Below are 23,115 nucleotides of genomic sequence, written 5' to 3' on the forward strand. Positions count from 1 at the left end.
CAGGACCCCTGTGGGGCCTGGGGCAAATTGCCCCACTTGCCCCCCTCCCCCCAGGCAGCCCTGCCTTCCTGTTGCCTACAACTTGGTGGAGGGAGGTTGTCTTGCCTGCAATAAGGTTCCCTCAAACCTCTAACATTCTCAGTCTGATATAAGTATCTTGTATTTTAATTCTCTTTGGGCTAGTCTACGCTGGCAGCAGCAGCATTTTAACATGGCTTGTGTAATCAGGGCAGAGTACACTCCAAAAAACCCGCCTCCACGAGTGGCATAGTGACCAGCCCTGGGAGTCTGCTGGGAGTCCAGCACTGGTGCACTGTCTACACTGGCACTTTACAGCGCTGAAACTTGTTGCGCTCAGGGGGATGTAGACAAGCCCTTTGCTCATACGGCAGGAGATACTGATTTCTTATCTCAATTTGTGGCAGTTAAGTAACTATTGTTTCAGGGAGGCCTCCATCATGGTGAGGTTGTGGGAGGAGATGTGCTATAGCTTTCCCCTCTCAAAAAAAAGCATAATTCCTCCGTTAGTCCGGGTTGATGTTGCTCATCTCATCTCTTCATTCTGACTGTTGGGAATTACTTACTTAGCTGCCATGTCACTGCCACAACAGAGCCTTTATAACAGCTGAAGCTACATCATACTAGCAACTTTATAAGTAATGACTGAAACGTACATACTCAGTTCTGAGGATACTACTACTAAGTCTTTAGAAATCTCAGCCGGTTAACCAAGCTGATTTGAGACCCAGAGAGCTAGGCAGATGTTATATTGAGTTATTGAACAGCAGGCAACATTCATCTGGAATATTTGAGTGAACTTCCCTGGGCTAGAGGTGAGAGAGAAGTCATCTGGGGGCCAGTCTCTGTAGCAAGTGCTCTTGCCTCTGGAATTCTCTTCTGCTAGAAATATGCGTACTAGCTGGGCCACATTCAAGAAGTGCTTCAGTTTCTAACTCTAAATTCCAGAGCCCTTAGCATACAGAGATGGCTTTCTCACTCCTCTCTGTAAATTTGTAATGCCAGATTTTTGACTGGTGCAAATCAGCATTTTTGAGAAAACAGGAAAAAAAGCTTGATTAGTTTTGAACCAAAACTGAATTAGGTAGTTTTTTCTCATTGTAATGAAAAACAGAAAATTTTGTTCAAATGAAATAAAATGTTTTGAATGTCAGTTTGAAATGACATCTTTCAATTTTTTGTTTTCAGAGAGAGTTTTCAGCAGAAATTACTTGCCAAATTTGACCTGAACTCACAAATAGTTTTGGTGTCCCGAAAAAGTCATTTTGGGGAGGATTTATCATTTGCAGAGCCAGGCTACATGGAAGATAATGGAGCTAGGCTGATTTGCACTTGCTGAAAATCTGGCCTATAGTATTATGGAGGGCTGGGAGTTTTCCTGTTCTTGGCAAAATATTGCTTGTCATCTCAGCCATGTCTAGTATGCTTCGAGAGTACACTTATGGCACTGATATAGCAACAAATTGGCTTCAGGTTCTGTCTTACAAATTTTCCCAGCTTTGCCTCTAGTCATGTGGGCAAAGTGTTTACCTGCTCAGTTATTGAACTTCATTAATTATTGCCAATCCAGGAAGGTCCTTTTGATGACCCTTAATTTACTTACATAAATACTTCCCTTGGTGCTGATTTAATTGGAAATAAATTCGGAGTTTAACTAGACTGCCTAGCCTCTCAGCTGGGCATCTGGTCACAGTATTGTGTTGCCCCTTTCATGGCCTATAATCAAAATATAGATATTTTATTTTTAGTTTGAAATAATCCTAAAATTTTGTACTGGAGTTGGAATAATTTTTATTCTCTCTAAGGAAAGCAACATAATGCAGTTCTTAATTTATAATTGCTTAAATCATTAACATGCGTTTACTTTTTTTATTTTGGTTCCCAGTTACAGGAACTCGTGTTGTCCCTCTTCATCCCCTCCTGCCCTCTCCACCCCTGCTGCACAGTTTTCTTAAACAGTCCACTTTTTGTTTCTTCATTTGATGTACTGTAAAGTCGGAGACTACTCTACATGAAAGCCTATTCAAAAACTGGCCTCAGTGTTTTATACTTGAATGCTATTGTCTAACTGAAGAACTCATTTGTATACTCAGCTATAATGGTGTTTAGTACAGAGCATGCACTTAAAGAGCAATTTATTATAGGACTAGCTGAAGTACAAATTTATTGACTAAGTCATTTGGATCTCTGTGGTGCTCTGTGCAGTACCATGTTGCTTTAATTTGTACAGTTTAGCAAAGTTTCTATAGAATTACACTCATCCTTTTCTTTCAGCTTACAATATTATAGCTCCATTATGGAGTGAAATATAACTTAGAAAATCACAATTTCATCATTCCAAGGAAGAAATTGAGAAGTTTTCAGTTTATTCTTTAAATGATGGCTTAGTAACCCTGGTTCTGCTCTGCAGAATTCCTCTTTAAATAAGAATCAGATGATTCTTGAGTTTCTTGTTATGTGTGGGGTTTTTTTCCTTTGCTTATGGGAGACTTCACAAGGTCGTAATTTAAAAACATAATTGTAAATCCTGCTTATTTGTAGGGCACTGGCTGACATGAACAACGATGGGAGGATGGACCAGATGGAGTTTTCTATTGCTATGAAACTTATCAAACTAAAACTACAAGGTTATCAGCTCCCCTCTGCACTCCCTTCTGCCATGAAGCAGCCTCCCATTGCTATTCCTGGTGCACCAGGGTTTGGTAAGAGCAGAATTTGTTTCTAGTTCAGTGCTATGATAGCCTCTATAAAAGTTTTGTTTGGGGTGGTTTATATTTTGATTTATTTCAGTTTCTAAAATTGGAAAAGGTGCTACTTTACAATCAAAAAGATATATATAGTTGAAAAACGGCCTAATAAACCTGGGTCCTTAGCATCCAGGCATAATCAATAACAAGTCAGTTTCCTACTCCATTTCAGACCCTGCTTCTCTCCCTCTGTACTCTCACCATCACCAAATATTAGGAAAAGCAGATGGGCCTTGCACCATGCTGTGAAGATCAGCAGAGCTGGGCTGTTTCAGACCAAGGAGAGTGAGTGAATTCTGAAGTTGAGGGCCCTCAATAAGACCACCTTGCTGGCAGTTTTCTTAAGTCTTCTTTAATGGGTTCTAGCTCTAACACCTCTGCCACAGTTACGATCAGCGATCTTGATTTAACTTAACCAAAATAGTGTGGGAGCAGTCCACACCTGTTGGCCTGTGCAAAGAGTGGCATTAATAATAGCCAGACTGGCTACTGCTTCTCTTGTTCTTGTAACTGGTATTGCTGAAGTGCTCATAACGCCAAAGATAGGATTGGGTAATGCAGGATTGAAATAAATGGCATAAAATAAATGAGTGAGTCAAAGCCTGGACCTCATGCTTACCATGTTGAGTTTCTTCTGCATTCTGGTGTTGAGAGCCACTTTACATGTAACCTTTAGTTTGCAACATCTCATCATCAGATGCCTGGTAATTGTGATCACCGTAAAGAGTGAAGTAAATAAATAATGTACAGGAGCTCCGTTCCGGAATGCCTTGCGTAAGTTGAGTTTTGCATAAGTCAGGAACGTATCTCCAACAATTATGCTCCCCCCCCCCCAAAAAAAAAAAAAAAAGAAAAAGAAAAAAGGCACTTATGGAACTTTGTCCATAAGTCGGATTTTCACAACCTGGGGAGCATCTGTATTTGGTAAGCGTTACAACAAAACTCTTACCCTTCAAAGCCTGTATATCTGCTAATTCATTTTCCCCCCCCTCCCTCCGACCAAACTTTTGTTGTTTGGTTTCAAAAACTTCATCTGGGGCCATAATGATTGAGTGAAGTACGAAATAATTAAATTTTCTTCTCCAAGCCCACTGTAGACATGCTCCCATCTGCGTGCACGTAGCCTCACCTCTTTCCCCAGTGGAATCACTGAGTCTCCTTGACCTTTACTTGTCATCTGTGCAGCTGTACTCATACCTAAAATCTCTTATTACTGTGCTTTATCCTATTAGCTTTGCATTGTTTTGTTTTGGCAGAAGGCTGTGAGCAATTCTCCTGAAACTCATTCTTTTTGGACAGAGGTTAAATGTAGACTTTCAGTTCTCCACCCACCAGTGTTTGACAGTACTGCTCTTCATCTAGCACACAGTGAACAATTTTCTAAAGCAAATTCTTATATTTCTTTGGTTAGCACTGCAGTCACATAATCCTATAATATACATACACTATAAAATATTATGCCCTTCTCCCTAAACCATTTCATGTTGCCGTCACTATCTGAGAGCTTAGTAACCCTGGGATTTTTTAGAGTCTTTATCTTTACCTCAATCTGCCCTCTAATTCTAGGTTTATTGTTGTTGTATAACTCTGCAGTCTGCAAACTCCTTAAATTATTATCTGATACAAATGATTCTAAATTAGAAAAATGTCTACTTTTTCTTATATGCAGGTATTGGGGGCATTGTCAGCATGCCATCTCTTACAGCTGTAGCCCCAGTACCAATGGCGTCCATTCCAGTAGTAGGAATGTCTCCACCTTTAGTATCTTCTGTTCCTACAGCAGCAGTGCCTCCTCTGGCTAATGGAGCTCCTGCTGTTATACAACCTCTGCCTGCTTTTGCTCATCCTGGTATGCTACATACTGACACTATATATTTACTTTTTTTTGTTAACAAATTGTTGAGCAATTTTCTTTGTATCGAAAAAGTGAGAATATGGTATTAGTAACTTATTATTTTAAAGAATTGCTTTATTAAGGGAATACACTTTAAATTGGGTTAATACAAATAGGATTAAAAAAAGTTTTAAATCTAAAACAAAAATTTTAAACCTTCAATAGAAGAAATCTAGGTTTATTATGTTTTAAAGCTGCTTGTTTTTTGGATATTTCTATACACAAACCAACAATCACTAAGAACAAAATGTTAGCATTCTAGTAAAGGTACAATAAAATTAGCTTGCCCATCATCCAGAATTGATACCTACACATTGGTACTCCTTACCTATTTATAACCATTAAGATAATATTGTTCTTTGGATTATTTTCGAAGTATACAGTGTTTCAATTTTTATTTTATAAAATGCTGCACTTTATTGTATCAACCAGATTTATATAAAGAATGCAAATTCAGGAAGTCATGAAGGTGAAGCGTGTTTTATTTTTTGTGGGGCAGGAGATGTTACTAATTTATTTTTGTATTAGGAACATTGCCTTAAAAAAAACCCCAAACTGATTTTAAAATCATAATCCTTGTTTTGTGTGGTTAGCAGTTAGTTGTCTATCATTGTGAATTGTACAGATGTGTTTCAAATTTACTTTTCAGGATTAACACAGTTATTCTTACTATTACAGCCACATTGCCAAAGAGTTCTTCCTTTAGTAGATCTGGACCTGGGTCACAGTTAAACGCTAAACTGCAAAAGGCACAATCATTTGATGTGGCTAGGTAAGTTAGCGTGGAGTGTGTGTGCACATGTGAAATATGCTGTAGCAGGCAGTACTGCCTTAGACGCTAATAGATTAAGACCATTCTTCATTAAACTTAATTTCTGTAATTAAGAAAATCAAGTCTTGTCAAGTTATTACTTCAGAGGTTTAATAGAATATCTTCTTTAAACGTGAAATACCAGATTAGTTACAAACTATTGAAATATAGCATTTAACTGTTTTAAAAGTTTCAAGTCACATTACAACATGAGGCTTTTGAGTGTGTACAGAAAAGTCTGCTTTGTTTCATATCACAAGGCCCCTCCTTTTGTGCTGCAGAAAGATAACACATTTTTTGTAGAAAATAGAGAAGTAGTTTCAGAAGTAAAATATTAAAATGTGGGAACTGTGGGAGTGCTGTCCAGAGACTAACTTTTTCTTGTAAGTGTTTTTTTTTTTTTTTTTACTTGTATGTAAGAATTTATTAAAAGACTGGTCCAAGGAGACATAAAATATTGACTTAGAGAACTTTGATGGGAGAGGGGAGTTAATAGTTGCAGTATAGTGTTGAGGACTGAACAGTTGCTCAAAATTCCTGTTGATTTCAGGGAAGAAAATAATTGCTTCTTCGTATGCCATTTTTAAGTGTTTTAAATTTTGTTTGGCTTTTAATCTTAGCTCTCCAGGTAAATTGTCCTTGAAAATTTCTTTTGTGTCACAATATGAGAAGCTAAATGTTACTATTACTTGTCTGTAAATGAGACTAAAAATGCCTTGCAGCTCAAACCTTTTTTTGTCTCAGAGTATTGTTGGGAGCACAGTGGAAGCAGTATGCTCTAATCCCCACACAGGGAGGGGAGTGTATCCCTTCCACCAGTGTGAAGTAATAGTGATTAGCTCCATAGGGACTGACATCTAGGATCCCTTAGGTAAAAGAACTGGATATTCCTTAAGACGGCTATCACAGTTATAAGGCCAACTTCACCTCTGATTCTCTGGTCTCTTTTAGAGCTGGGTGAGATACGGTTTTCCTTTCCTGTAAAACTTTTGAGATTTCAAAAATTTTCCTGTTACATATTGGGATGAACCTGAGACCTTTTGAAGTTTTGAGGTGGAGGAGGATAGGAGAGTGGGCAGACTATTCAGGGATCAATTTCTCTAAATATCTCCTGTTGGAGCTGTGTATGAAAAGTATTCACTGGGCCAGAGACACACTAACTTTATAGTCCAGTGAATAGTGCAGTCACTTGGGATGTGGGAGACCCAGGTTAAAGTCCGTGCTCTGAGTCAAACAGAATGCCCCAACCATCATGCTATTAGCTATTCTGTGGTGATCAGAGTCTCATTTTGATCAGAAATTCCATCATTTAAACAAGTGTGGTCCCACAAAGTTTTGGTTTTGATGAATTGACATTTTCTGATGAGAAAACATTTTAGGAGGGCTGTCAATTAATTGCAGTTAATTTGTTTTGAGTTAATCTCTTGAATTAACTCCATTAAAAAATTAATTGTGATCACAGTTTTAATCACACCGTTAAAGAATATCAATTTAAATTTATTTTAAATATTTTTGGATGTTTTTCTACATTTTTCAAATATGCTGATTTCAATTACAACACAATACAAAGTGTACAGTGTTCACTTTATATTATATTTAGTTGCACTGTAAAAGAAGATAAACACAAGAAATAGTATTTTTCAATTCACTTTATGCATGTTCTGTAGTGCAATCTCTTTATTGTGAAAGTGCAATTTACATATGTAGATTTTTTTTGTTTGTTTTGTTTTTGAGTGCAGTTATGTAAAACTTCAGCACCTACAAGTCCACACTGCTGATGACTGGTTCTGCTTGATAACGATTCAAAGCAGTGTGGATTGATGCATATTCATTTTTCATCATCTAAGTCAGATGCCACCAGGTTGATTTTCTTTTTTGGTGGTTCAGGTTCTGTAGGTTTCGGAATTAGAGTGTTGCTCTTTTAAGACTTCTGACAGCATGATCCACGCCTTGTCCCTCTCTGATTTTAGAAGACACTTAAGATTCTTAAACCCTGCGTTAGGTGTTATAGCTCTCTTTAGAAATCTCATATTGGTACCTTCTTTGCGTTTTTTGGTCAAATCTGCAATAAAAGTGTGCTTATATCGAACATATGCTGGGTTGTCATCCAAGACTACCATAACATGAAAGAGTCACTGCCCGCTTAGTGGTTTCAGTCCTTCTCAGGTCAGTAGGGAAAGTAGTTGCTATGCAATCTGTTCAGTGGCCTATGTGAAAGAAATTAGATTATCTCAGTCTGATTCTTACTGTGTCCTAGTATCCTGGCATGTTTTGGCAGTCTTAATAGAGGACCAAAGGTTAAATGGGGCTGAAGACTGAACTAACATTTCATTCCTATACCTGCTCTCTCCAGTTCTTAGTATTGAGACATGTTGGCAGGCTAGAATCCCGGAACTGTCTCTACAAATAGCTGATCTATTTAAAATACTTGTATTTTCTGTTAGCTCTGTTTGTTTTTCCTAATCAGTCTCTGGTTGGTTGGTTGCTAGGCTGGAAAGACAGCTGGTTAAGGTTAGCATAAGATGAGACGCCGATGAAGTGGGCTGTAGCCCACGAAAGCATATGCTCAAATAAATTTTAGTCTCTAAGGTGCCACAAGTACTCCTGGTCTTTTCGTTTCCACCAACTACATGGAGAGTTTCCAACCATATAACTGAACAAAAATTTTGCATATCTTGAGTTTTCCAAAGCACTTAGATTATTTACTTTTCTACCTTTCTGAAAAAGCAAAGCTATCTATGACAAGGATGAATAGTTGGCTTAATTTGGGATAAGAACCATGCTTTTAAAATGCTGAACTGGGTCACTGTTCTCAACCACAACTTCAGTAGTGTGTAATATTTTTGAAGTAAGAGCTGGGAAAAATTGTTGAAAGAAAAATTCATATGTAAAATTTGAACTTCAGTCTGTCCTCATGTAGCTTGAAACTTTTAAGCGTAACTGAGTTTTTTTTCTCTCTCCTAATTCCAGTGTGCCTTCTGTAGCAGAATGGGCTGTTCCTCAGTCATCAAGACTGAAATATAGGCAGCTGTTCAATAGCCATGACAAAACGATGAGTGGACATTTAACAGGTATTAGAACAATTTTTATATTTTTTATTTTCATTTGATTGATCTTTGATAATTATATGTCTGTTAATGTGGTGCTTAAATTATGGAAGGTGAGAGATAGCTGAGAGGGGAAAAAATGCTTATTTTCTATATTGTTTTCTGTCCACACTTTGATTACAATTGAGAGCAAATATATGATCATTTGTGAGTGGTTGCTACTTAGGGCTTGTCTACATAGGGAAGTTAGGGTGTGAATTTATGGCACGCTAGCTACTCTGCACTAACTCACCAAGTGGACCCTCTGACTGTGCATTAAATGAGCCTGCATGAGAACACATTTAGTGTGCAGTTGGAGGCTCTTAGTAAAATGGGCAAGGGTTGGGGAACGGAGTTCCAAAGCCACCTAGTGCCCCTGCTGCAGGATTATAAGGGGTTACTGGGCACCTGCAAATTCCATTAACTTCTTGCTAACTTTTTTTCCTCTCCTCACTCCTGTTTTCACACTGATTTGTTGTAAAGGTGGTCCCTTCTGGCCTTAAACTCTAACTCTGACTCTCAGATCCACGCCCCAGAACTAACTTAATTTTCTTTTTGAAACTTATCCTGCTGGTGTAGTTGGACAGGGCTCCTGATCCCTGTTGACCACCCATAAAGAAAATGCCTTTGACAATTGTGGGATTCTTCTTGTTCCCCTTACTCCTTGTTGACCACCTACCAAGTGGGTGAAGAGACCTGTTGGGTGAAAGTGCTGAGAAGTGACTAACACTTTCACCTGGCTGACAGCCTCATCACCTGGCTGGTAGGCTGTTAACAAGGAGCTTTCTCTTCAGACCACACACACAGTTGCCTCTGCCCAAGAGAGAACCCACCCCTAATGAAGGGAGGCACTGAGCATGTACAGGAATCCTCCCTCATCCCTATGTCATCCCAAGAGCTTATTGTGAGGAATGAAATTAGTTGTGGCAAATTGTGACTCCTGCGTAGGACATGGGTGGCTGGGTCAAGCTTTGTATGCCCCTTTCACGAGGGACATTTTCCCCAACATGATAGAAAACTACCTGTGCAATGGGAAAGGGTACATCAAATGCGGGATTACTAACCCTAGCAGTATTCCTTAATCTTAGATATTTTTTTTTAAATAACTTCCCTCTTGTGCACTGTAACAGTTTGTTCTGAGTAGTTGTAATATGTTCAGCTTTAACACATAGGGAATTGATATTTTCCAGGTCAGCACCTCAAAACTGAATTTCACTTCAGAATAATGTTTGCTGATATTTTATTTGTTTGTTAACCCTTGTTCTAATTTGTTAGGTCCACAAGCAAGGACTATCCTTATGCAATCAAGTTTACCACAGGCGCAGTTGGCTACAATATGGTAAAGATAGTTCCTTTAATTTTTCTCATATCAGAAATGTACTTATCACTCTGGATTATACCCTTTCTGCTAACTTGTTAAATTTTGCTGTCTCTTTCTTTACACAAGATATACACTAAAAACTGCATTACTATTTAATAATGGGCATAATCAGAGGAATTAGATTAGTTGCCACTGCATTTTTCTAATGTCAGCTAATTTTTACAAACTGTAAAAAATGGTTCGTAAAAGGATCTCTTCAAGTTTATTTTACATTAGGTACCTATAGTATTCTTCACTTTCTGTGTGTGGGTTGAAAACATACCTGGCATTTTTACTTGGTTTTGTTTTTTAGTTGTTCCTAAAAAAGCCACTTTGTTTCTCTTACCTCTAGTGAAATTATACCCTGGTACGTAATACAAAAAAGTATTTTTTATTTAAATGTGTAATAAAGAAAACTGTAGCCTGTAAAATTTCCCTTTTATCCGTAGTTGTGTCCTAGCAGAAGCATAACTCATCGAGTTTCTTCTCTTTGATGTGCTTTAAAGGAGTGTCTTTTGTTTTTTCCTCAGCATTCTTATTTGCCAAAGTAGATTGCCTGCCGTTAACATAACCGACCAGGTCTCTCATTTCTCCTTTAGCCTGAGTAAACTCTTGTATCTTGCTGTGTAACTGCATAGTAGCTTTAGTATTTATTTGCCTTTTTACTCTCCTAGTATTTTGGTCCCTGATTGTTCAGGGTCACCTTCTGTGATGTTTGAAATGGGCTCCATGCCACCTTTGTGTATTTTAACTGATTCATTGTTCTTTGCTGGCTATTTCTAATTAACTTCCCCGCTTCTTAAATCTCTGCTTAAAATTCAGTATCTGACTACAGTACTACTACATGATTTCCCCTGTGCTAGAATGTCAACTATATTGTCACTGTTGCATAGTGACTCTGCCATACTTGCTTTCTAAGCCAAACCCTATATGTTATTCAGGACTTACAGTAGCCTCTTCTCTTTTGTTTCCTAACAAAGTTGCTATAAGAAGCAATGGCAACCCAATAATCCAGAAGATCACTAGCTGTGACTGGGGTCCCAGTGAGGGCCAGCTGAGGTCACTCAATTAGGGTGAACTGCAAAGAATGGGGTAGATAATCCCCAAAGCTGGTGGATATTTTCAATACTTAGATTTGCCAAGTCAGCATAAAACAGCTTCTTTATTACTTCACTGGTTGCCCAGAAGTCAACACCACAGTTCCCTTGAAGTAACCCAGCCTCAGGTCTCAATCCAGGTATCCAAGTCAAATATGATGAAGATTTCTGAAAATCTTATTTCATCATATAAAAGGAAAGGTTCTACCATTTCCAAAGGATCGGACACATTACCTCCCAAGTTATTGAATATTCCAGCTCTTACCCAAATACATGCTTGCAACTAGTTCTTATTAATTAAACTAAAATTTATTAGAAAAGAGAGAGAATACAGTTAAAAGATCAATATACATATAGACATGAGTTCAGTTCTTGAGGTTCGGATACATAGAGGAGATGGGGTGAGCTTTGTAGTTGCAAAGAATTCTTTTAGAATTTAGTCCATAGGTTATAGTCCAATGTCGAATATCACATTCGGGGAGTAGCAGCTTAACTGGGATCTCCGTCTGGTAACTCAGACTTCCCCTGATGAAGCTTAAGCGGATCTGAGATGTCAGGATCAGGACCCAATGGCCTTTTATACAGTTGACCATACAGTCCTGGGTAGACAATAGGCTTTTGATGTAACTTCCTGTTTCCTAAGCACCAGCAGTAATTAGTTACACAAATGAACATAGGGCAATTTATCCGTTAGGCAGTCTATTACAAACTTCAAAGAGACATGTAGACAATGACATTATTTCACTCAAGATTCATCTAAATATTAATATTCCTCTTTTGATCTCTGAATTAATAGTTACAGTGACAGACAGGAACTGTCTGTTTACATAATTATCATCTAAGATACACATAATTAGTATCACCTCTAATTCTTTAACAATACAGGTTTGTATTTCAAAGTTCTAGCCTTACATGGCCTTAATTACCATTTTTAACATGTCTCTGCAGGCTGACTCTGGGTTAGTTAGCCTGCAAGATGCCTAACCCTTTCTGGCCATGTGTTACATTCATTATCAGATTCATTGCAAGTAGATAACAGTGGTAGCAACAATGGTTTGCATAATTATACTTTAATCAGACAACGTCAGGCTAGCCAAGGATGTAATACTTGCTGCCAGGGCTTGAAGTGTGTGGATAGCTGGGGGTGGATGGAGGGGAACAGTTGACACATTTGAGAAGTTCCAAACATAACTTGTAGTTCTTCTTTGAGTGATGTCCCTATGGGTGCTCCACTGTAGGTGTAGCAGTGCCCCCTGTCCCTGGGATCAGAGATCTTCATCAGCAGTGCCCGTCAGACCACACATGTGCACCTCCCCATCTCGTGCCATGAGTGGGACGTGTATATATAGTGTTGTACGGTCTGATTGCCCCCCCAGTTCCCTCTCTAATCGCTTTGGTCTGGGACAGAATCCACAGTAGAGCCCACTTCTCCTTTTGACCTATGAGATAGTGCCTCACCTGTTAGTTTTAGTAGTTAGTTCTTCCTTTCTCATCCTCTCCCGATTAAAAATAAATATATCATTTTTTTTTGTCCTCTTACTCTCTCATAGCTTACCCTTCATAGCTTTTACCCTTCAGAACTTAGGTTTTCATTTTGCTGCTTTCTGCCATTCCCGACTGAGAAGCTTTTCTCGTCACTCTTATCTCCAGGTCTCCTGGGTTTAAGAGGTGCGTTTCCTGCTGGGACGCCTTCCTGGTAACTGATGGTCACCCACAGTGTATTTGCTGAGTGGGACAGGGACACGTACCGAAAAAGTGTACTCATTGCCATAACTGACTGCCAGGGCTAGAAAAGATAGGACATTTGGCTGCAACGTTTCCTCATGGAGAAATCATTGCGTCCAGCATCAGACCCTGGCCCGGACATTTTGCCCATGCGGCTCTAACACTCCACTTGGTTGTCCACTGACCCTCATTTGCCCTGTCCTTCTAAAAGAAAATCTTCTCTTTCCCACACATTGAAAGAAACAGGCTCTCCCATGACCTTTTCTGAGGCACCACATGCCAGAACACCATCCCATGCAAGGTCAGTTCCCTCAACATCCTCTGACAGGGGAGGCAGCTCCATGGACCATCCAAGTACCTCCGCTACCGGAGCTAAGCAAAGGTCTAAAGACCCCAAGAGGGCAGACCTACAGCTGTTGGCACCATCTCTTGGCACTGGTACCAACTGCCCTAACCAGACCGACTTTGGGCACCACAGCATGGACAAAACCACCAACACTGATAGCTATACCAGCGCCGAGGTCCATTTTAGCACTGAACAAGTCTTCAACTCCATCTGGTGTCTGGTCAAGAGAATACACCTCTACCTCAGGCACTGACCCATGTGCTGGTGTTGATGATGCTCCTTCCTCCTCCCCAGGAATTCAGAAACCCCATGGACCTGCTTGTCTCTTATCTTCCTGAGTCGTCACTACTCAGACACACTCTCCCTCCACTTCCATCCTCCTCTTCAGAATCACAGCGTTGTTCCTTTTCCCTTCCAAGGATGGCACCGCCCTTCCAAAGTAGACCTCCCTGTTAATGAGGCCCCTCTCGACCCCACCAAGTTGCTCTGCAGACCTCAGTGTCTGTCTCACCAACCTGCAAGCGGGCAGACAAAAAATATTTCGTTCCCAGAAATGACATGGAATCTTTTCTCACTCCACTCCAAATTCCTTCACTGTCAATGCCGTACACAAAAAGGGACGCTGACACAACCTCAATCCGCTGCTCACGACAGACTGGAAGCAATTGGAACTATATGGGCACACAGCTTATTTATCTGCTATGCTCCAATTCTGGATATCCAACTACAAGGCTCTCATGGCCAAATACAATTCTCAACTATTCCAAAATACAAGAACTCTGCTAAGACCTTCCTGATGACAAAAAAGAGCAACTCCAGGCACTTGTATCCGAAGGACACCTCTTGGCCTATATGGCTTTACAAGCCCCTTTGGAATCCGTGTATACCATTGCCCAATCCATCAAGACTGCCGTAGTCATGAGATGGGCATCATAGCCACACCTCTCTGGCCTTCCTAAAGAGGTATAAACCACTGTGGAGTACCTACCCTTTGAGGGCCTCAAATTATTTGTGGAGTGTATGGATGAGTCCCTATACTCCCTTAAGGACTCTTAAGCAACTCTCTGTTCTCTTGGCATTTACTCACCAGCACCATTGAGACACCTGGGGAAATACCAACTTCCTCCATGATCCCGACCACAGCAGTACACTCCCCCAACAACCGTGCAATACTCAATGCTGTTTACAGAAGCCCTCTACCAAGCACAGACATGTGACTCCTCAAGGGGCTACCTCTCACATACCTTTGGCCAAACAACAATTTTGAAGGTGTGTTCGAGGCCCTGAGAAGCCTACCTCTATTCCAGTCAAAACAACCATCTCCAGCATCCCACCAGTTTGGCAATCTTCTGTCTCCTTCCTTTCCATCATGGCAGCTACTTACCTCAGACAAGCAGGTTTTAGGGATAATCAAGAAAGGATACTCCATTCCTTTCCTATCTACCCCCCCCCCCTTCAGGGACCCTTCTTGTGAATGCCTTCTAAGAGAAGAAATAGGGGGATATGCTCGCCCTATATAAATATATCAAGGGGGTTAACGTTAGGGAGGGAGAGGAATTATTTAAGTTTAGTACTAATGTAGCCACGAGGACGAATGGGTATAAACTGGATATTAGGAAGTTTAGACTTGAAATTAGACGAAGGTTTCTGACCATTAGGGGAGTGAAGTTCTGGAATAGCCTTCCGAGGGAAGTAGTAGGGGCAAAAGACTTTCCTGGCTTTAAGACAAAGCTTGATAAGTATATGGAGGGGATGTTATGATAGGATCGTCAATTTGGGCAATTGATCTTGAATTACCACCAGACAGGTCTGCTCAGTGGTCTGCGGGGAGATGTTGCATGCGATGGGTACTGAGTTGCTGCGGAGAACTCCTTCTTGGGTGCTGGCTGGTGACTCTTGCCCACATGCTCAGGGTTTAGCTGATCGCCATATTTGGGGTCGGGAAGGAATTTTCCTCCAGGGCGGATTGGCAGGTGCCCTGGAGGTTTTTCGCCTTCCCCTGCAGCGTGGGGCACGGGTCGCTTGCTGGTGGTGTCTCTGCAGCTTGAGGTCTTCAAACCATTTTTGAGGATTTCAATAACTCGGTCCTGGGATAGGGGTCGTATAAAATTGGATGGGTGGGGTTCTGTGGCCTGCCTTGTGCAGGAGGTCAGACTAGATGATCAGATTGGTCCCTTCTGACCTATGAGTCTATGAGTCTATAAGAAATAAATCACCTTCTGCAACTGGGAGCCATAGAGCCGGTCCCATTGCAGGACAAAGGATAGGGTTTTTATTCCCATTATTTTCTGGTTCAAAAGAAATCCGGTGGGTGGAGACCAATCCTAGACCTTCGAAACCGAAACGAGTTAGTCAAACTGCAGTGCTTCAAGATGGTTATCTGTTCTACCATTATTCCGGCACTTGAACAGTGGGACTGCTCTTGTTCCTCGACCTCCAAGATTTGTACTTTCACATCACAATATACCCTGCCCACACCCACTTTCTCTGATCCATCCTGGGGACTGATCACTAGGGCTCAGTGTCTGTCATGGAGGTTGCGGAAGTCACTGGTTCTGTGACTTTCCATGACCTCCGTGACTTCTGCAGTGGCCAATGTGGCTAATCCCAGGACCACTCAAGCAGCTGGCTCCGGGACCAGCTGCTCAGGTGGCCCTGGGGATAGCCACACCAGCTGCTGCTTGGCTGGCCCCTGGCTGCGGTCCTGGGGTGGCCGGGAACAGCCATGGTCCACTAGCCCTGGCAGCGGTGCCGCTGGCCCCACGCGTCCCTCCTGCCCCAGCAGCAGCGTACCCTCCCTCACTTGACACCTCACACTCCCTAAGATTTAGACACAGATATTTAAGTCATGGACAGATCACAGGCCATGATTTTTTTATTTTATTTTTTTGCCTGTGACCTGTCCATGACTTTTACTAAAAATACTTGTGACTAAATCGTAGTCTTAGTGATCACTAGCAATACAACGTACTGCTCTTCAGACTCTTGACAGACCGTTGTGTGTTCTCCAAAGTCTTTGTGGTAGTGGCTGCCTACCTACACAAAGAAGGCGTTGTCATCTTTCCATACTTAGATGACTGCCTCCTCAAAACCCCATCCAAAACAGATGCTCTTCAAAATTTGAGTGACAGTGGACCTTTTCTCAAGCCTTAGCCTTCGCATAAACCTGGAGAAATCTACAGTAACATTGGTCCAACACCTGGAGTTTATTGAGGCACAACTGGATGCCATACAAGCCAGAGCCTTCCTCCCGGCTCACAGATTTTCAGTTATAGTCAATCTTGTATTCACAGTGCGAACCTGTCCCCAAATCTCAGCCAGGGCATGGCTCCAACTACTTGGCCACATGGCAGCAGCTGCCTTCATGGTAAAGTACACACATGTTGTGTCTCCAGGCATAGCTACATAGTTTATGGACCTCCCAAACACATCCTTCACAAACGCCTATCTATACCTATGAAGGTCAAGGACTAACTGGTCTGGTGGACTCAGATCAAAAACGTCTGCATTGGGGTCCCTTTCCTTTAACCATCATTGTCCATGATTCTAATAACTGACTCCTTAATTGATTGGGGAGCACACCTTCACACTCACACAGTGCAGGACAGATGGTTCTTAGCTGAATCTACCCTACACATCAACGTCCTAGAGTTATGAGCAGTCTGCAATACCTGCTGATGTTTTCTCCCACTGATAGTGTGATGTGCTATCAGAGTCATGACTGACTAAATGGCCTACATGTTCTACATCAATAGACAAGGTTGAGCAAGATCCCACTCTCTACACTCAGAGGCATTGAAATTATGGAACTGGTGTATCCAACACTGTATCACCTTCTTAGCAGTATAGTTCCCTGGACTCCAGAACTCCACTGCAGGCTCACTGAGCAGGAGATTCTCCCACAATCACACATAGGAACAAGATACAGAAGTCCTTCAGCACATCCTCAACTGCTGAGGATTACCCTCCATAGGCCTCTTGGCCACACTGGTGAATTCCCACTGCCCTTAGTTTTGCTCAAGAGCGGGTCGAGGATGCGGATTCCTGGAAGATGCATTCCTTATCACATGGCATACACTGGTGCTCTGTGCCTTCCCTCCCTTCCCCCTTCTGTTCAGAGTACTTCACAAGAACCAAGGGGACAGAGCCAGAGTCATGCATATAGCTCCGACAGGGCCATCCCAGATCTGGTATACTTACCTCATTTGCATGACAGTATGCCCTCCAATCACTATCTGTCCAACTCAGCGACTTTTACAGGATGAGGGTTACATCCTCCATCCCAGTCAACACATGGCTCCTCCATGGTTCCGGGATTCAGAAATAACCTCTTTGGAAGCAGTTAAACATGTACTTTCAAACAGCAGTTGTGATAGGACTAGAGGCACTTACCTCCACAAATGGACTAGAATCCAATCCTGGTGCACTTTCCATCAGGTTGAGGCACTGAGCACTCCATTACCACTTATCCTGGACTCTATTTTATACCTTTAAAAGATTGGAGTTATGCACAAGCTCCATAGGCGTGCATTTGGCAGCCATTGCAACCTTTCACTGCGAGATAGATGGCTGCTCCATCTTCACTCACGTGCTCATTAAACGATTCCTGAAGGGCCTCCAATATCTTTACCCTCACATATGGGATCCAACCCCGGCTTGGGATTCTGGTCTCTAAACCTCCATTCGAACCAATGGCAGCTTGCTTCTATGTTCATTTATCATACAAGAACAGTATTTTTTATTACCACCTCTGCCCGGTGGATTGGTGATATTGGAGCACTTATGGCATACCTATCATATGTGATTTTTTCATAAAGACAAGGTTATGCTACGCTCATATACGAAATTTTTACCTGAGGTACCATCCACTTTCCATCTAAACCAACCTATCCCCCTTCCCTGCTTCTTTTCAGTGACACACCGCAACCAACAGGAGGCAACATTGTACACCCTGGACATCAGATGAGCAGTAGCTTTCTACCTGGACAGAACTAAACCTTTCAGGAAATCACCACACTTATTCCTCCCAATGGCCAAAAGATCGAAAGGCTTAGTCATTTCTAAGCAATGCCTTTCCAAGTGGATCTCAGTGTATACATCTTTCCTACTAACTACACAATCGATAACCTCCCCCTGGAACTAGAGCACATTGCACTCACTCACTCTCCACCTCAATCACCTTTCTTAACAATGTCCTGATTGCTGATATTTGCAAAGCAGCCACATGCACATCGACGGACACTTTTAGCTGTCACTACACCATTACTCAGGATGCTACATCAGATATTCTGCTAGGACACACTGTCCTGTCATCCACAGAAAATGCTGCTCCAAAGCTCCAGCTTTCCAACTGGGGGCATGCTTTATGATCACCTACAGTGGAGCCCTGGGGTACTGCTTTATAATCACCTATAGTGGAGCACCATAGGGACATCACTTGAAGAAGAAAAAGTACTCACCTCCTGTGCAGTAGCTAAGCTTCTTTGATATGTGTCCCTATGGGTGCTCCACTTCCCATCCTCCTCCCCTTTGCTTCAGAGCTGAAAGATAAGCTCTGCAACAGACAAGGAACTTGGGGGCGATTGGGCTGCACAGTGCTATATATATGTTCCGCTCATGGTGTGAGACAGGGAGGTGTGCATGTGCAGTCCAAAGGGCACTGCTGATGATCTCTAATCCCAGGTGCAGGGGATGCTGCTGCACCTACAGGGGAGCACCCATAGATGAAAGGAGAGAGTTGAGCTCCATGAGAGGGGTGATCTTGCTCACTTCCCTGAGGCTTATCCTCTGGAAGTAGAACCAGTGTGGTTGCATGCAGGAGGCAGGATTTGTGAGCCCATACTGGGGATGGCCCACTAAGGAGATCAGTAGCACAGACATGGATCAATAGTGGGGTGAGGTGGGAGGGAAGGAATAGCTTAGTAGTCTTCCAAATTCTGCCCACAAATAAAGCCTTATACACTTGAGATGTCCAAAACACTCCATTCTCTGAGATCTCTGGAATATGAGCCTTGTCTGTATGCTTTGAATCAGCTCCAATAACTAATGAAGCTAAAACTCTGAAATCTAATGATGAAAATTTAAACTCTTAATATGAATAAAGACATTTCACATGTGTAAGAACTGCTTTAGGCCATCATCAGACATCGTTGCCTTGGTTTATACTTTGTTAACATTCAAGTTTTCTTTGTATTTGTCAGTGCTGGATCTTAACTTCTTTTAAATAAAAGTTTAAATTCTAAGAACATGATAGCAGTCTCCAAGAAAAAGTGCCGGTGTGCCAAACCACTGTAAACCAGTCCAGTTTGACCCTCCCTGCACTGCATTGTGCAGTGGATATTTGTGGGAGGAACAGGACTCCACCTGCCAATCTTGCCTCTTGTAGTGGGTGCATCGGTAATTCTAGGCCTGAAGGAGTAGAAACCATGGATCAGATGTGGATGCAGAGATTATAAATTGGGAGAAGAGGGGTGGCACACTTGATTTGAGCCCATCCATAAGAGATTTTAAACGTAAATGGGGGGAAATTGTTGTCAATTATCTAACAATAGAAATAAGAAAAAACGAATCACTTGTGAATTGACAATATAGAAACCATGCCACTTAATGAGTATTTGAGTTTAAAAATTATTTTAAAACTGATTTATTTGGGTCTTTTCATTAAACAGGAATCTTTCGGATATTGACCAAGATGGAAAACTTACAGCAGAAGAGTTTATTCTGGCTATGCACTTAATTGATGTGGCCATGTCTGGCCAGCCATTGCCACCTGTACTGCCTCCAGAATATATTCCACCCTCATTTAGGTAAAATGGTTATAAATTGTGCTATTTCATTTCTAAACTACTTAATCTTGGCTTTGTTTGGGAAACCTATTTTGATATTTCTGTTTAGTTGTGTGGAAGTCAAGGATAAGAGGCTGGAAAAAGCTGCTACTTATATCTTTGCATTGCTCAGAGGGCATGCAATACTCTCTCACTGGGGTAATGTCTGCTGTAGCTTTTATTATTGGTTACTGGCAAATGAAGACTCTCCATCACAAGAAGTGACTTTTAGAGTACAGTTCTTGTCAATAAGTGAATTTTACAAAAATAAACTGAGAACTAAAGCAATTTGAACTAAAATTTATTGTAATTCAGCTACCCAATATTACTCTCCCTTTTACTGCACCACAAAGAGATGTGTGAGAATTTAAAACTTGCCCTGAACTTCTATTGTCGTAAATTCTGGCTTGTGGTCCAGTAAGTATTTATGGATTCCAGATGCTGAGTCACTCTACTTCTTTTTCCATTTTCCTTTTCCAAGGCAAAATTGCAGTGAGAAGGCATCTTTACATATGTTTACTGTCTCAGGAACTTGAAATTTAATCTTACAGACAGTGATTCATAACTTATTGCACACAATGTTTTTTTAATTTAACTTTGAGCTCCTGTATCTCCTTACTTCTTGAGCACTTGCCTAGACCATAGTTGTCAAACATTTTGGCCTTAAGTGGTTTACACAATTTATAACTATTTTTTTTTTAATTGGCAGAAGAGTACGCTCTGGCAGTGGCATCTCTGTGATAAGCTCAGTATCTGTAGACCAGAGGTTGCCAGAAGAACCAGTGTTGGAAGAAGAACAGCAACAATTGGAAAAGAAATTGCCAGGTAAGTGAGTTTGCAGTGTTATTGTAGCCGTGTTGGTCCCAGGATATCAGAGATGAGGTGGGTGAGGTAATATCTTTTATTGGACCAACTTATGTTGGTCAGAGACAAACTTTTGAGCTACACAGAACTCTTCTTCAGGTGAGTGTAAATTTAGATATGTTCTGTCCTGTTAAAGTAGAAAGCACTATCAGCTGCTCACATATGTTAATAACATTAAGATTTTTTTTGTTACGGTTACATTGTGATGCAAGAAGCATGGCTGAGATGTTGCTGTGTCCAGCTGATTCCCAGTTTCTGAAATGGCCTCTGTGGGCCATTGGCAGCAGGCACTGGAATAGCTTTCACCCTGCTTTCTTGCCCTGATGGCTGGTAGGCCCAGACTGAGGCTACTGCCATAGTGGTATAATGTTGCTTTTGACCACCCCTGCACCCCCACCCTCCGACTTGCGCCAAGTGCATTTTGGCCCGTGTGGAGGATCAGGACCGTAGTGTGTGTATACAGGTCTGTTTCATTGTAATCTATGTACTTTATGGATTTATACATTTTTAATCAGTTCTCTTTAAGAAGATATCAGGTTTTCTGAACATTAACAAAATTGCTTCTGATATTAAAACCTCTAAAACTTTATTGAGGAATTCTTGGCTTATTACATTGATACTTAGTTGTTGGTGTGAAGCAATAGTGTGAATAGTTGGTGTGAAGCAGCCAGCTGGGCTTATCCTGCATGATGATTTTTTAGAGCATATTTCCAGTTGAAATGTTCACTGCATTCTTTCAGAGAGCTAGAGAAACAAAACTTGTTTCCACCCATCCAAAGTGTACTCCATTTTCTTCGGTATGAACTGCACATCTGCCCAAATGCCCTTTTGGCAAAGGAAGACTGGACTCAGCTAAATTACCTCAATGAATCTACTCTATATCACTCGGTGGCAGCAAGATGGTGGCCCTGGTAGAAAGATGTGAGGTATTACCACCCCCTCAACAGGCTTTCTGTGCAGTGCCTCGAGGCAGTGCCAGTCTTGGAGTGAGAGATTTAACTTGAATCCTCAAACTTATGTCTTGTGTGGGATGTGTTGTCACTATATCACTGACCTAACCCTGAGGCAATTAGTGACTGAAACAAACCCAGAGCTTGGTGTCATATTTTCACTCATGTCTGTGTTGCTTTATCAGAAAAATATCTTGAAATCATGCAGTATGCTGCTCACAGAAAAGATACCTTTGTAACTGCAGTTAAATTGCTCTTAAGCTGTTATACTGCATCTCAAACTTAACTTACCTCTTTCTGTGTCTGCTCTATTATAAACAAAGTGCTATAAATAAAATGATGATCAGTGAATGTGTTAAATGATTTAAATGTGAGGCTCAAGGTGAGCAATAGTTTAAGAATTGTGCTCTTCACTGCCTGGATTCAATTGAGAAAACTTCTGAAAAATTGTCCAATAAATTAATGAATCATAGCCTGCACTTTCTTGGCTTTGTAGTAAGTTAGCTTCTACCTCAGTGATGCTACATGGCAGTGGTTTCTAATCTCCTAGGAAAGTCACAACTTTTACTAGACCAAGACTTGGACTTTTGGTTCTCAGTGAACAACACACGCTTAAGAGTATGCAATTCACATGTATTGAGGGACTCTAAATCCTAGAGTATGCAAGATTGAGGGAATAGACTGCCTAAACTCCAGTATACACATCTGGATAGAAGCTGGGCTTTGTGGCACCCAGGAGCCTAAAGGGTAGGTCTGGAATTCATCCTTCAAGTAAGGATGAGGGCTTTCGTGGAGATGGCAATATAAGTGCCAGTGACAACATCAAGCAGTATCCATTACAGTTCTGCTTATCAGTAGTTGAGAACGAGGTTGGAATATTGTTGGATACTTGTTGCATGTAGCAAACTGTTCTTGGTTCACCAGTCTGTTTTCATAGTCCTTTTGTTTGTTTGTTTTGGGTTTTTTGTTTTTTGTTTTAAACAAAGCAAAGCTTAATTTCACCATTCATATTTTCTTGTGTTAAAGTTACGTTTGAAGATAAAAAGCGTGAGAACTTTGAACGTGGCAATCTGGAGCTTGAAAAGCGGAGGCAGGCCCTTCTGGAGCAGCAACGCAAAGAGCAAGAGCGGCTAGCACAACTGGAACGGGCAGAGCAGGAAAGGAAAGAACGCGAACGACAGGAGCAAGAACGTAAAAGACAACTGGAGCTAGAAAAGCAATTAGAAAAACAACGCGAATTGGAACGTCAGCGAGAAGAAGAAAGGCGGAAAGAAATAGAAAGGCGTGAGGTAAATGGATATAGAGGTAGTAGTGTCTCTGAAAATTTGTCCTTTGATTTAAACAAAACCGAAAAAAGTATGCTGGCAAATATTTTACCATACTTCCTTTATTA

At 41.2% G+C, this 23,115-nt stretch overlaps 1 protein-coding gene across 9 annotated transcripts in view; it reads left to right on the top strand.

Annotated features, from left to right (window-relative positions):
- The window catches only part of ITSN1 (intersectin 1), a 218,273-nt gene that overhangs the window by 66,293 nt on the left and 128,865 nt on the right, over positions 1-23,115 (top strand). For 7 of the 9 annotated variants that reach the window (XM_050929035.1, XM_050929025.1, XM_050929075.1 and 4 more), the window contains 8 exons: positions 2,560-2,720; positions 4,435-4,614; positions 5,338-5,431; positions 8,441-8,541; positions 9,832-9,895; positions 19,753-19,890; positions 20,618-20,733; positions 22,749-23,011. In XM_050929035.1, coding sequence (XP_050784992.1) covers positions 2,560-2,720; positions 4,435-4,614; positions 5,338-5,431; positions 8,441-8,541; positions 9,832-9,895; positions 19,753-19,890; positions 20,618-20,733; positions 22,749-23,011 — 1,117 coding nt within the window. The remainder of the gene's footprint in view (positions 1-2,559; positions 2,721-4,434; positions 4,615-5,337; positions 5,432-8,440; positions 8,542-9,831; positions 9,896-19,752; positions 19,891-20,617; positions 20,734-22,748; positions 23,012-23,115) is intronic. The other 2 variants (XM_050929057.1, XM_050929066.1) reach the window with 2 other exon arrangements.

The sequence above is a fragment of the Gopherus flavomarginatus genome, chromosome 1, assembly GCF_025201925.1.
Source record: "Gopherus flavomarginatus isolate rGopFla2 chromosome 1, rGopFla2.mat.asm, whole genome shotgun sequence".
Classification (NCBI taxonomy): domain Eukaryota; kingdom Metazoa; phylum Chordata; order Testudines; family Testudinidae; genus Gopherus; species Gopherus flavomarginatus.